Here is a 15,014-nt window from a genome sequence, read left to right on the forward strand (position 1 = left end):
GATCTTCTTACGGAAGACTTTGAGGAGAAAGCACTCTAATCTGCTGTTTTAAAGCCCACGGTTTTCTGGCATTATGTAGATGATACTTTTGTTGTACACCTTTGTGGCACAAAAAAACTGGAGAAATTCCTTTTTCACTTAAACTGTTTACATGAGAACATCAAGTTTATGAAGGAGATTGAGAAAAATAGGACTTCACCATTTCTAGACATGCTAGTACACTGTAAGAATGATGAATCATTGGGACAATCTGTGTACAGAAAACCCACACACAGACCTATATCTCCAGGCGTTTGGCTGCCATAACCCCTCACAAACCACCAGTACCTTAATACGCCACGTGCAAGTAATATCGGATAGTGAAAACCCCCATGCAGAATTAGAACATTTGGAGAAGGTTTTTAAAGAAAATGGCTACACTTCATGCCAAATAAGGAAAGCCATGCACAGCTATAACAATAAGCAATGCACTGAGGATATTGATGATGACTATATATCAACTGTGTTCCTTCCATATGCTGAGAATGCTGCACGCAGCTTGCTTAGGAAAAATAAAATCAAGGTAACTTTCCATCCACCAGTGAAGAGCTTGGCCCTGGTTGACTCTGTTAAAGATGACTTACAACTGAAAAGGTGGGCACTTACAAAATTCCCTGTGAGTGTGGTGCGGCATATATATGTCAGATTACATGAACTGTTCAGGAGTGTTGTACAGAACATGAAAGATACCCTCATCTTTGGCAACCCTTACAATCAGCAGTAGAACAAGACTCTATTTCCATGGAACACTCAATGGAATAAAATAGAACAAAAATTTTAGCTCGAGTTTCTAGTGTTTGGAATTCAGTAATCAAAGAATCGGAGGAAATACTTCTTGCCGATAATCTTATAAATCTTGACAATGGCTTTCAGCTCAATAAAAACTGGAATCCTATAATTAAAATTAAACAATGGAAAATCCAGTAAGGAGTGTAACAATATTATGAAGAGGATAGTTGCTACTCACCATATAATGGAGATACACAGAAAGACTGTCAGAAAGTGAGCTTACAGACAAAGAGGCTTTCACTGAAAATATTCAACCAACACACACACACACACACACACACACACACACATACACACTAACAACAACAACTCACACACGCATGACCACAATCTCTGGCAGCTTTGTGTTGTATTCTGTCTTCACAATATTGTTATAACTAAAATCATCCAGTCACAACAGAATTGATGGGGTCATTCGACACTCAATGATTAAATCATTTCTCACTTCCACCACTGAGGGCAGCACACACAAGTCATCTGCCCCATACGTCATCACCTGATGCATTTTCCGAAAGATGCCAGCACGTTTCGCATGCGCAAGATTTGGCATAAATACCATGAATGCATCTGGGCTCTTCAGTAGCTGCCTACTCACCTGAAGATGGCCGGTCGTCGTTGAGCCAAAATATCATAGCAGAATATTGACGTCATCTGGCTGCACACCTAAAATTATTAGAAGAAGAAATATTCCAGGAAAATTTCAGAAGTTACACAACGAGTACCGCTGGCGCCGCACACGATGTCAACAACTGGTGTAAGTGAACGCACTGTCGCGGGGTTAGTGGCAGCGTACACACCACTATCCATACGAATTACCCTGGCGGCGCTGCCCTTACCACCAGAGTGAGAAACCGTATAAGGGCGCCATCTACCAACACTCTCATTGGCCGGACCTGTGGATTTAAGCGAGCTCCCTGAGTCCGTTTAACCAGTTCAATCTTCGCCGATGACTGTGTTACTACCCGGCTCCTAGATTAACGACAACCGAACCGTACTGTGGCCTCCCTGGCTGGAAACTTGCGACGCATCGGTATCGACCGGTTGGCAGTGGTTTGGACTTGTATTCTCTACTAGTGACTCTGATTTCTCCTTGGCGCTACAGGCAGCGAAGTGTTGTGTAGTCGAACTTAAGTTTTGTTTGAGTGACAGAAGGTCAAATAAATTTGGTTATCATGGAATATTTGTTGTGTTATAGTGCGGACAAAACAGAAAGCTATTCTTTACTACAGATTGTACTAAAACCAATGTGCAGTAGCTGCCATGCAGAAAACAATACTTATTTTGTTTGAGTTTCAATTCTTTTCAGAAGTTTGTACCCAACTTGTAAACTATTTACTGCAATCATACATTAAATTTGTGTGCAATATTTTTCACAAATATAGTTAATTTAAGTCATATCTTTTTCAATAATGCTTCATTTTTTTGAAAAGTTCTTATAAAGTTATAAAATTTTCTAAATCTGAGTAGAAAAAAATTCCGGGAAGATAGTTTTACAAGAGGGGGGAGTAGAGGGAGGGGGGCGGGATCCACAGCTTTGGCAGTTCTGATAACGATACAGGATCACATCAGTATGGCTCTGACTTACATTGCCAAGGATAGTATCTATAATGATAGCATTCTTCTTGCAAACACAGTGCAGTTAATAATCTTGCATGTTTCAAAAAATGGAACATGTCTCAACATTATAATGCAGCTTACTGTCATTCTTGTCCATTACAGGAACGATTTCAAGGACATAGTATACATGTTCAAGAGAGACTTCCAAATTAATCAAACCTTTATTCTATTTTAAAATTCATGGTAGCGTATGGCCAGTCATTTGATATCTCCCCCACCTACAATAACACCTAAATATTGTACTCCATATTTTGTTGTTGACTATATCACAACATTATTTGGACATACATCACATGAATACAGCTAGTGTCATTGCTGTTAGAGAGGTGTCCAGATGACTCACATGGTGGGTGATCTCACAGCACTAATACACAAGAATGCAATCACTACAGTGCAAATTACTTGATACTCTTATTTCAGAACAGAAAAAAGTAGTGTAACAACATGATTTAGATGCTCTGTCTGTCTCCAACACTGTTACTCGACATTTTTATAGCTTACAGGGAACCGTTTCTTGCAAAGCATAATTGGATTACAATTATATATGAAATACGTGAAACAAACTCACTAGTGCCACTGGTCATGTATTTCATTTCTATCCCACATACCTGCTGCCTCCATCAGAGCCACCCTCCCCCTCCAGTTCCTGCCTCCTTTCTTCCCTTGCCCACTCATCCCACCCACGACACAAACTGCAGAACTGCAAACTTGGCAGTGTGTATTCATCTGGCACAACGTAGTTGTACAGCAGGTGTGTGTGTGTGTGTGTGTGTGTGTGTGTGTGTGTGTGTGTGTGTGTGTGTGTGTGTGTGTGTGTCGTTTTTACACTCTAGCTTGAAAAAGGATTCATCTGAAAGCTAGCAACATTTTCAGTTCTGTTTAAGTGGCTGTTGGTGGCAATTCACTGTCTCTACTATTCCATGAGTTATTATCTTTACTTCTCAATTAATTACAATCTGCCAGAACTTCCCACACCATAATTGTATGTGAAACAGGTTTACACACTTACCAAATTATAAACTTCTGTCAGCAAACTCTGAAGATGCCAAATTACTCTTATTAAAAACTATGCAATTACATTAACGTCTATAACGTATAAAGATTTTTTTCTTACCTCATACCCTGCATTGGGATACGTAATCTTTGGCCATGAAGACAATGCAAATGTGAAATGCCAAAATGCAAATGCATATGGAAGATAGCTCATCAAAACATAATTCTGTGTGGCATGGATGTGGTGACTGAAAACATCTAATGTGCAGAACCACTCCAAGCTATCAGTAATCTGAAAAAATAAAGGTTACTCAGCCATAATTTAAGTTCTAAGAGCAAAAGAAAATCTTTCAGATACATTGGAATAACTGGAATTAATATATAATGTCTGCTTAGCAGAGAAAGAGCTAATGTAAATGAAAGCTATTTCCAATTTATAGCACTCCAAGATGTATCAGTAAAAGGAGTTGCACTACTTAAATGCAAAACTAGTGTCACAAGAGTATTAACAAAATAAAAAAATAAAATAAAGAGGGATTCAATATTAAAGATCTCTTCCTTAAAAGATCAAGAAGCATTACAGTTAACACAAAAAAATACAGGACGCTAAGACTACAATATGGAAACAAATCAATTCAACTATGAGCTAGTAACACATTAAAAGAAATAAGATTTAACTAGAGGTATAAGGAGAGGGACGTGGTATGTCTGGTAAAATAAACAGAGGAATGAGATGCAAAGAAAATGAATGTACAGCCGAAGACTGAAGACTACACACACTTGACAACAGTATGCACGAGAAAAGTACCAGCTGAAGAACCAGTTTTGACAAACAACTGCAGTGCGGGTGTAATTAATGCAGACAGTGAAATAAACACTGAAGTCAATGCTGATGAGATGCAGAGCACGTTACCAACAGTATGCTACCTGTTGCTAGTGTTCAACCTTAATGTTAATTGTAGACAATTTTTATAACATTGAAAAAATTGACACTTTGAATTTTCTTCCATGAAAGATAATTGCTTACCTGTTTCAATTGAGCATATCCTTCTTTTAAATTCATATTAAGGTAATTTTCAAATACACCTTGTGCAAGTCTCTCATAATCACCATGGCTCTGCACAGTCTGCAAAATACTCCTCATCCTATAGAAATGAAAATGGTAATAAAGTTTATGTAGGCCAAACATGAAAAAATGGAGAAACAGGGGGCATTATTCAATGATCAAATTCTAGTCTATATTGATATTTAGATACAGTAGAACAAAACATTTCGATAAATGTTCATGTAGGCTTTAGGTATGCTGATGCAATAGCCATTACTAATTTAAACCTAATATCAAATTAAGAATGATTTCTACATGTCACTTTTTCAACAAACTTTCATGGATTTGGTCATCAACATTTAGCTCATCACAGTCTACTTTTTTTCTTTTCAATTTGGCTGATACAGCGGCATCAGCCGCAATCCAGGCAGTTGCACTTTCAAATACGCAAGCTGCCAGTTACACAACCATGTTTCTTACATCCGCCACTGCAGCACAGGGTGCTGCCATGAACGATTATGCCGCCACTAATGAGGTGCAAACATCCCCTCTTGGAGTTCCAGCGATGGGTGTACTTACGTTCAAACATTCATGCACTGATCCCATTTTGTGTGTTTGCCAGCTGAATAAAGTTTACAGACTTTCGTAGTGACCAGGTTTCGACACCTTCGCAACAGGCATTGTGTTGAAGATTGACAGTATACCATATATTTCTACATTCAGATCTACTGTTGATAAAGGCATTGTTAAAATTGCCAAATATGCAGCAACCAGTCGCAAAATCATGTTTTATTTATTCACTTTTGCAAATTGATTTCAACTGATTAGTTGAGTAGTACTCAGGGCACATATTGGTTGAAAGCACCGATGATGGCTGTTAATCAGTTGAAATCGATTTGCAAAAGTGAATAAATAAAACATGATTTTGTGACTGGTTGCTGCTTATTTGGTAATTTTATGGTTTACAGTTGCTGCATGACTTGGGAACCACATGGAGCCCACCATTGAAAAGGCACTGCTGTTACAGCAACAAAGTTATTTATTGTTTTTACTATTTGATATTAGATGTAGAGTAAATTAATATCTGAATTCTCTATTAATGAACAACGTCTGTTCCTTGCTCCTGCATCCACTAAAGAACCACTGTGTGTGCAAAGGAAGACATAACAGATAACACGCAAAGCACAGGATTACATGTATTGACAGCCTTTTGCTACTGTGCAGTTTACCAACAGCAAATGCTTCAAAATTACTTACTACATGAAAACAAATTATTTGTATTTCAATGTATAATTCAGTGGTGTACTACCACCACAGTGTAAATGAGATTGGGACAAAGGGCAGAAAAGAGCCATATCATCAATTTCACTTTTACTTTCCTTCCTGTTACAAGTGTAGCAAGACACAACTGTATTAGTTTCTTATGATTCTGAAAATATAGTGGCAAATAGGACCAGAAATAGTTTTTGAATGCTAAGTAGTACTAGCTGTGTCATTATATTTAACATACCAGAATCCCGTTAATATTCAGTTGTTTGTGGTGACTAAGAAAATACTTATTAAGAAAATCTGTGTAAGATTAAGCATTGTGAAGTACAAGTTTGACATAGTCCGGTTAGGAGTGTGCTTTAATCATTAGGTAAATACTGGCAAGTAATGGTCAAAATGTACACGCAAGTGAATTTAATAGCTTAGCAAGGTCCAAGTAGCGCATAGTTAATGTTGTGCAATGGCGAGGGTAGTAGCGGAGTAAAAGTGAACTGAGTGTGTGGCAGCTGTGCTGTATTCAAATATTAACAACTTGAATTCACTACTACCTCTTACCATTAGGATTGAGCTATTTACTGTTTAAATACATAGCAGTAAGCGCAAAGGCGTGACAGCTACAAGTCCGTATTGGTGATATACATACGGAATTAGGAAGCGGGTCATTCCGTCAGGGGAGGGGATTAAAACAACCGAGTCAGTTGAGAACATACCCCATTTACTGACAGAAGGATTCGGTGGTTCGGTCGCATAGCAGCCATTGTCAAAAATACAGTATGAACTTTCTTTACAGAACCTGTGAAGATAAATGGGAATTAGCTCAGACTGTTAGGTTACAATTACTTAGTTATGGTACTGAAAAGTCCTACACCACATAGACTGTTGTTAGTTTTCCCAATACCCAATGAGAAAAAAACTTCTGAGCGCTCATAATGGCTGACGATCCTAATATGCTATTTAGAAGCCTCAATAAAGGAGGTAAGTAAAAGGTGATAAAGATTCTAAACTGGCAATACCTTCACCAAATGGGAAGAATAATAACTGTCTTTGTAATCCTATTAATCACACTACCTCGAATGATTTACATGTATATTCTATACAGTATTATACCATACAACACCATTTTGTTCGCTTTGTATTACATATAACAGAAGTTATTTAAGTAATGAAGTGCTTTTTGTAAGTGTAGGCTTTCTTGACAAAGTTCACTGAAAAGTTCACATCATGATATCAACAGAGTACACTGGTAGATGAGTAATCACATTTCAACAAGTTTCTTACTTGCCAAAAGATTTGTTTACGAGGCACTAATTTGCTTTTTTGTCATCGATCTACATACAACTGTTGTCTGATAATGGCAACAATGGTACTTCTATACATAGGATTTTGCATTAAAGACATTATATACATTTTACCAACTTTTATTTTTATATTTTTCGACACAATCACATGAGAATTTCACAATGCCGTTACTGGTTTTGATCACCCAGTGGTCATCTTCAGTCTGTCAATAGGTAGATCGATGACACAAAGAATCATTATAGAATCTGTTAAATTTGCCAATTAATTATCCAGATAATGATCCTTTCTATCCCTTTTTAACTACTGACAGTCTTTATATGACACTGGCAGGTCAAAACTGTACCGGCATTGTGAAATCCTCATGTGATCATATCAAAAAATATGAAAATAGAAGAATGTTAGTCAATCACTTTATCTCCAAGACTCACTACTTTTTTCTGAAGTTTTACTAAGATGATGATAACATCTTCAAATATATAATGGTTACTTACAATAATTATACCTAATTAAGCAAAGAATAACACTGATGTAGCCTTTCTTCAGTTTCAATACCCTTGAAAGCACATGTCAAACATCAATATGCAGAAGCAAACACATGGATGAAGCAGATGACAACAAAAGAACTTAGAGTTTAAGGTTACCTTGATGCTTTTGAGGTTTCTCCAAATTTCATTTCTGGTGAAGTAAGTTCAGGCATTGGTTCCAGTTTGTAATCATCTTTATTAGTCTCAACAAACTTTCTGTTACAACCAACAAATATGATTATTAAAAGCTGCAGTACAGATTAGAAACGTAATATGAAACTCTGCATGTAATGTATTAAATGCTTACCTTTTTGGTCGCTGGATCTGAAATATTTCTTGCCACACAGTAAATAAACCTTTCTGCATATCCTTGAGGCCAACATTAGATTTCTGCACATCTGAAAGTCTGATTTCTTTCTTTTCCATCTTAAAAAAGTGCAGGAAAGACAGAGAAGCCCTTACATCATTCCTAGTTTTCTCAGCAAGAGCAGTTAATGCTCCCATATTTGTTTTGATTCGTTGCTTCCGGCAGATTTCTAGCAATCTTTGAGCTAGTCTGTCAAAAAAGTAACAAAGTATTCATTAAAAGACTAAATTTAATTTTGGATTGTTGTGTCATATTTATATCCAAGTCTTTAGCAAATTCTACCTCACAATACCTCAATTTCTTTATTTTATATTTACAATTATTTGCTTTGGCTCAAATAAGTTCACAACTGTATGAAACGATAACCGCAGTTTTACTATTCACAATATAATAGCAAAAACTCACATGTCATTAAACATTTTTCACCTCTGTTCTTGAAACTGTACTTTAAAACTTGCATACTTACAAGGGAACCTCCCCATCGCACCCCCCTCAGAATTAGTTATAAGTTGGTACAGTGGATAGGCCTTGAAAAACTGAACACAGATCAATCGAAAAAACAGGAAGAAGTTGTGTGGAACTATGAAAAAATAAGCAAAATATACAAACTGATAGTCCATGTGTAAGATAGGTGACAATTAGGTGGGTGTAAACCCATGAGCGCTGTGGTCCCGTGGTTAGCGTGTGCAGCTGCGGAAAGATAGGTCCTCGGTTCAAGTCTTACGTCGGGAGAAAATTTTAATTTTTTATTTTCAGACAATTATCAAAGTTCATGCACTCAGACATCAACTTCGCTCTCCAAAATTCCAGGACATGTTCAGATTTGCTTGGACACATGCAGGATTTGACAGTCTACACACGGAAAAACTTGAAAACGTTAAAAACGTATGTTTTGACAGAGCACAGGGAAAACTGTGCGACTGTGAAACTTGCATTCATTTGTTGCCGTTTATGTGACAAACTCTTATGTTTTCATCACTTTTTTGGGGGTGATTATCACATCCACAAGAAAACCTAAATTGGGCAAGGTAGAAGAATCTTTTTACCCATTCATCAAGTGTACAAGTTAGGTGGGTCGACAACATATTCCTGTCATGTGACGCACATGCCGTCACCAATGTCATAGAGAATATATCAGACGTGTTTTCCTGTGGAGGAATCGGTTGACCTATGACCTTGCAATCAAATGTTTTCAGTTTCCATTGGACAGGCACGTCCTTTGGGCTACTAATCGCACGGTTTTGCGGTGCGGTCGCAAAACACAGACACTAAACTTTTTACACTGAACAGAGACGTCAATGAACGAACGGACAGATCATAACTTTGCAAAAATAAAGAAAGTAAATTTTTCACTCTAGGGAAGATTTGAACCAGGCACCTCTCATTCCACAGTTGCTCACGCTAACCACGGGACCACGGCTCCATTAGTTCACACTGTCCTTGATGTTGCCTATCTTGCACATGGACTACTCAGTTTGTATATTTTGCTTAGTTTTTTCATAGTTCCACACAACTTCTTCCTGTTTTCTCGATTGATCTGTGTTCAGTTTTTCAAGGACTATCCACTGTGCCAACTTATAACTAAATCTGAGGGGGGTGCGATGGGGAGGTTCCCTTGTTAGAAACTTGCCTGGAAACTTTGCATAAATTCTGTGAATAAACATTGATAAGGATGACAATACAAACAAAACTTTGAAACTATTATACTATCAAAAAAGCTATGATACATGTTATTTTCATGTATGTGCTTCTTTTCCTCACTGGTGCTAATCCAATAACGAAAGCAATGAGAATTAAGAAAAAGGTGAAGGGAAAGAAGCAAAAATAAGAATGACTGACAAAGATACATAAGGAGTAATGGCAGAGATTGTAGGAGAGAAGGAAAAAGAAATACAATTAGAGATTAAAAATACTGATGGAATCACTGTGGAAAGAGAAATGATGGAGAATAAATAAAGATGGCTAGAATGGATCAATACAATTAATTCAAGCTGCCAGCTGCTCTTCCTTCTTTAATGTAGGCCTTGACTTTTTCTACATTCCTGGAGGTTTTCTTTAAATATGGTCCTAATGCAACAAGATAGTGCAAGATATGAATGAATGGATGGATGATAGATTTGAATCAGTGAACTAACTAGTAGGATACAAAGCATTTTTGGAGTAACCAAGCAGTAAATACAATTTTATGTGTATCTTAGTTCAAAGCTACAATACCGGTGATTTTTTGAAGTAAAATTATGATATCAATCCACGTTCTTAGATTTGTAGAATAAATCTAGATACAGTATTAGTATAAAATGGTTGGAAGTTTTGCAAGATATTCTCTTTCCACAGTGATTCCATCAGTAGTGTTAATCTCTACTTGTATTTCTTTTTCCTCCTCTCCTTCAATCTCTGCCATTACTTCTTATGTATCTTTCTAAATATTTTGAAAGAATCTGAAGAAAGTAGTGAGAATGTACTACAAGTCTTAATGAAAGAATTCAGAATATCAAGAACCACATTTCCGAAGATGTTGCAATATCATACTTCTGCAGGTAATTCTTTTGTTTCAGTAAGAAGAATGATTGCTTCAATGTGAAAAAAGTAACAATTTTAACTGATACTTGTTTAACAAATGGCTCTGAGCACTATGTGATTTAACTTCTGAGGTCATCAGTCGCCTAGAACGTAGAACTAATTAAACCTAACTAACCTAAGGACATAACACACATCCATGCCCGAGACAGGATTCGAACCTGCGACCGGAACGGTCGCTCGGCTCCAGACTGTAGCGCCTAGAACTACACAGCCACTCCAGCCGGCACTTGTTTAACCTGTATTGTTTACAGAAAGAGTGAAGCTACAACTCTTACTTTTACTCCTCAAAAGTAACCCCATGAAAATACTCAGTGCAGTAATTTTTTTACATAATATTACACTAAACAAATTCATCAGACTTTTATGAATATGAGGCAAGAATTTCCTCCTCTACACAGGACACGAACAAAGTAAGGTACAGTTTTAAAGACTACTAACATAAACAATTACAATAAGTTGTAGAAAGCTCTTGAAATATGGCATTACAGAAGAATGATGATGATTAGGTAAGTAGACTGGATAAGTAATGAAGAGGTACCGAACTGAATTGGAAGAAAAGAGCTTTATGACACAATTTGACTAAAAGAAGGGGTATGTTTCTACAGGGTGCAGCAGAAACATTGACGCACTCACATTTTAAACATTTTTTTCTGACCCTGAAGATACACAGCTATATATTATTAATGGACATTGTCCATTCAAGAGAACACTTTATACTATTTTATCAGATAAGTCACTTTTTATAAATTATGTCCTTTGTGTGTCCACCACCGATGGTGATACAATTCTTGGCATGAACACGCATACTCTCCATAACCTAGTCAAGTGTGTAACTTGTTATTGCCTCAATTGTGACAGGAATGTTGTTTTTCAAGTCCTTAGTAGATATTGGCCTGTTAGCATACACTTTGGACTTCAGAAATCCCCACAGAAAAAAGGCACAAGGCAAAAAATCTGCCGAATGGGGTGGACAACTGACATCACCAAAGTGGGAATCAATATGCTCTGGAAACATCTTTTACACGGCTGTCATGATCATTCTGGTTGTGTGAGTAGTTCCACCATCCTGCTGGAACCACTGTGACTGCATATAGTTATTCTTATGATGGACTTCCTACATTACAGACTGTTGCAACATAACAACATGTCTATCTGATGTCACTATGACAGTGACACCTGCATCATTCTCAAAAAAAGTATGAACAAATAACACCTTATGCAGACATGCCACACCACACAGTAACCTTTGCACCTGAAGTAGTTTTTCATGCATTTGATTGGGACTGGTAGGCACCCAGCACCTACAGTTTTGTTTGTTCACGCTGTCAATTACGGAAAATGGGCCTTGTCAGATGGCATAAAACTGTTGAGAAAAGGATTGAGTGTCGACCATATCCAGAAGCTCTGTACAGAGCTTGTGACATGCTTACTGATCTCTGGCTAATAACTGTAGTGCCACCTGGAGTTTTTAGGGATGGAAGTGAATATTCAGATGCAACATCCATTGCACATTTCTGTCCAAAATGTTAAGGACTTGTGAATGTTGATGAACTGATTGCACTGGACAGAAAAGTAACTGTCACTATTGCAATGTTGTTCAGGATACCAACCATTTGAGGTATGCTAGATGGCAACTTATACACTGCAGGTGCTGTTGCTCTGAACCACTGAACCCATCTCATAATCTACTATTGGGCCATAACTTTCTGAATACAACCAGTGTCAAAATGTTACTGAAACAAATGCTGCACTCATATGACACTACCACCACATCTGAAAAACATTCCAACAGTGAATACATTATGTTCATGTGACCAATGACTCATACTGATTAGTAATGCTTTTAATTGCACTATGTACTGGTACCAATGTAAACTCTATAGAAGATAGTGTTCCAAAAAAGGCCTGTGCTTGATAAATATGTCATTGTTTCTGCTACACCCTACATATAGGTCACATGCACAATTTCGGAGACTTGACAGACATGAGGAAAGCTGCATAAAACAAATTTCTGGTCAGACAACAGTAAAAAACAAATGAAAGCAGAAATGCACATTATGAATCCCATCTAGGTTAGTGGTCAGCATTTTATGACCATCTAAATGCAGACATGCAAAATTACAGGATGTTCACCTATTTAGAAAATTTAATAATTTTCCAAAAATTTTAGGCTCTTGGCTTTCAAAACTGAGATATTTGAATCCTTACAGGATTTAAATTGGAAGACTCCTTCAAAGAAAGGAAGGAAAATATAAAAAAAAAACACAACAAAATGTCAAACTTAAACAGAATTATAAATTTCTTAGTACAAACCGTGCAGAGGCAGTTGGAGGGAAGTGTATAACAAATGCTAATTGCCGGAGTGGACGTAATGCTGGTACATAAACATCATTGCATATGCAGATAATTGGGCGTTTCAGAAATGTTGGTGTAGCTTTCTTCTTTGCACGTTTCTTTCCAACATCCTTTCCCGTGGCGAATTTCACCAAAACTTCAATTGATGCCTTAAAGTCATATAAGAAAGCAAGAATATTACCCAAAGCAACCAAAAAAAGATATGTAATGCAGTATCAATGGCAGTAAATCATACAAAAGGGGGTAGGTTCACAGAAGTAAATACTAGTTTAATACAAGACAGAACTCCTATGTATCACAGGTGATACATGCACAGTACAATGTTTCAATAACTTGAGTGTACATTTTTACTAGAATCTCTCTCTCTCTTTCTCCCTCCCCCCCCCCCCCCCACACACACACACACTTGAGCTTCTCATTGTGTCTTGAAATGTGGAATATCTTCCCCTAAAAATGGTGTTCTATCAGCCATTCAATTTATGTAAAGTACCCTTTTCTGTTCCTACACCACTACTTGTCTCATCCCACACATTGCTATCAAAGAAACAGGTGCAAGGCCCTTCCCAGAAGCACATCCCAAGTCACCTTGCAGATTAGAGATTAGATTTACCTTCATTCCAATTGATCCGTAGTGAGGATCAACAATAATACATGACAAATATTTAAAACTGAAACAAATAAGCTAATGTACCTTCCACAGGTCCCAAGTGGAATTATCGTCTTTTTTTTATTTTTATTATTATTTTTTTTTTTTATATGGACACTATATGGAATAATAATTTTACAAACACACATTTATTAAGATCGCATTAATGCACTGAATTTAAAATTTTAAAAAAAGTTTTCTTTGTATTTATAAGGTAATAAACATATAGTAGAACTACTACAATACTTATTTACAATGAACACATTACTGCACTGAAATGGTGCAGGAAAATCACTTGATTCTACTGAGAAATTCATCAATGGAGTAGGAGGAGTTGGCCACCAATAAATCCTTTAGGCTTCTCTTAAAGTGAATTTCATTGATTGTTAAGCTTTTTATGGCTACTGGCAATTATCGAAAATGTGTGTTCCTGAATAATGCACACCTTTTTGTACAAGAGTAAGTGACTTTAAGTCCTTGTGAAGATTATTCTTATTTCTAGTATTGATTCTATGAATTGAGCTGTTGGTTTGAAAAAGTGATATATTTTTAATGACAAAATTCATTAATGAATAAATATATTGGGAAGCAGAAGTTTGTATCCCTAGTTACATAAACAGGTTTCTGCAGGATGTTCTTGAGTTCACACCACATATAACTCTTATTGCACATTTTTGTACCCGGAAAACTTTAGCTTGGCTTGATGAATTACCCCCAAAAACATCCCATATGACATTATGGTATGAAAGTAAGCATAATATGCCAGCTTTTTCATTTTTATATCCCATATGTCTGACACAATTTGCATAGCAAATAGAGATTTGTTAGATGCTTCAGCAGTTCCGTGGTGTGCTCCTCCCAGTTGGATTTATTATCAAGCTGTGTCCCAAGAATTTAACACTGTCCACTTCTTCTATCTTCTTGTCATTGTCTGTTATGCACATACTCATGGGACACTCCTTATAAGTCCTGAACTGCATGTAGTGTGTTTTTTCAAAGTTTAGTGACAAAGAATTGGCTAGGAACCAGTGATAAATGTCCACAAATATTTTATTAGCCGATCTTTATAAAACTACACTTGATTTGCTATTTATTGCAATGTTTGTATCATCTGCAAACAAAAAAAAACTTGTCATCTGGTAATGTTACTGATGAAAGATCATTGATATACAAAAGAAAAGGTAAGGGTCCTAAGATGGAACCTTGTGGGACCCCACATGTAATTAGTTCCCAGTTGGATGATGCCTAATAGCTTAATACATGTCTCTTTCCTAATAACACCCTTTGTTATCTGCCAGAGATATAAGATTTGAACCATTTTGCAGCATTTCCTGTTACACCATAATATTCTAATTTACTTAAAAGGATATTGTGATTTACATAGTCAAATACCTTTGACATATCATAAAATATACCAGTTGCCGGCGATTTTTTGTCAAACGAATTAAGTACATTTTCACTGTAATGTAGATAGCCCTCTCAATATCAGAA

General features: G+C 36.8%; 1 protein-coding gene across 2 annotated transcripts in view; it reads right to left on the reverse strand.

Annotated features, from left to right (window-relative positions):
- The window catches only part of LOC126234697 (chromosome transmission fidelity protein 18 homolog), a 511,528-nt gene that overhangs the window by 405,069 nt on the left and 91,445 nt on the right, over nucleotides 1-15,014 (reverse strand). For both annotated transcript variants that reach the window (XM_049943438.1, XM_049943437.1), the window contains exons 11-15: nucleotides 12,836-13,026; nucleotides 7,883-8,131; nucleotides 7,693-7,791; nucleotides 4,466-4,583; nucleotides 3,560-3,730 (exon numbers count right to left, since the gene is read on the reverse strand). In XM_049943438.1, the coding sequence (XP_049799395.1) occupies nucleotides 3,560-3,730; nucleotides 4,466-4,583; nucleotides 7,693-7,791; nucleotides 7,883-8,131; nucleotides 12,836-13,026 (828 nt within the window). The remainder of the gene's footprint in view (nucleotides 1-3,559; nucleotides 3,731-4,465; nucleotides 4,584-7,692; nucleotides 7,792-7,882; nucleotides 8,132-12,835; nucleotides 13,027-15,014) is intronic.

The sequence above is a fragment of the Schistocerca nitens genome, chromosome 2, assembly GCF_023898315.1.
Source record: "Schistocerca nitens isolate TAMUIC-IGC-003100 chromosome 2, iqSchNite1.1, whole genome shotgun sequence".
Taxonomy (NCBI): domain Eukaryota; kingdom Metazoa; phylum Arthropoda; class Insecta; order Orthoptera; family Acrididae; genus Schistocerca; species Schistocerca nitens.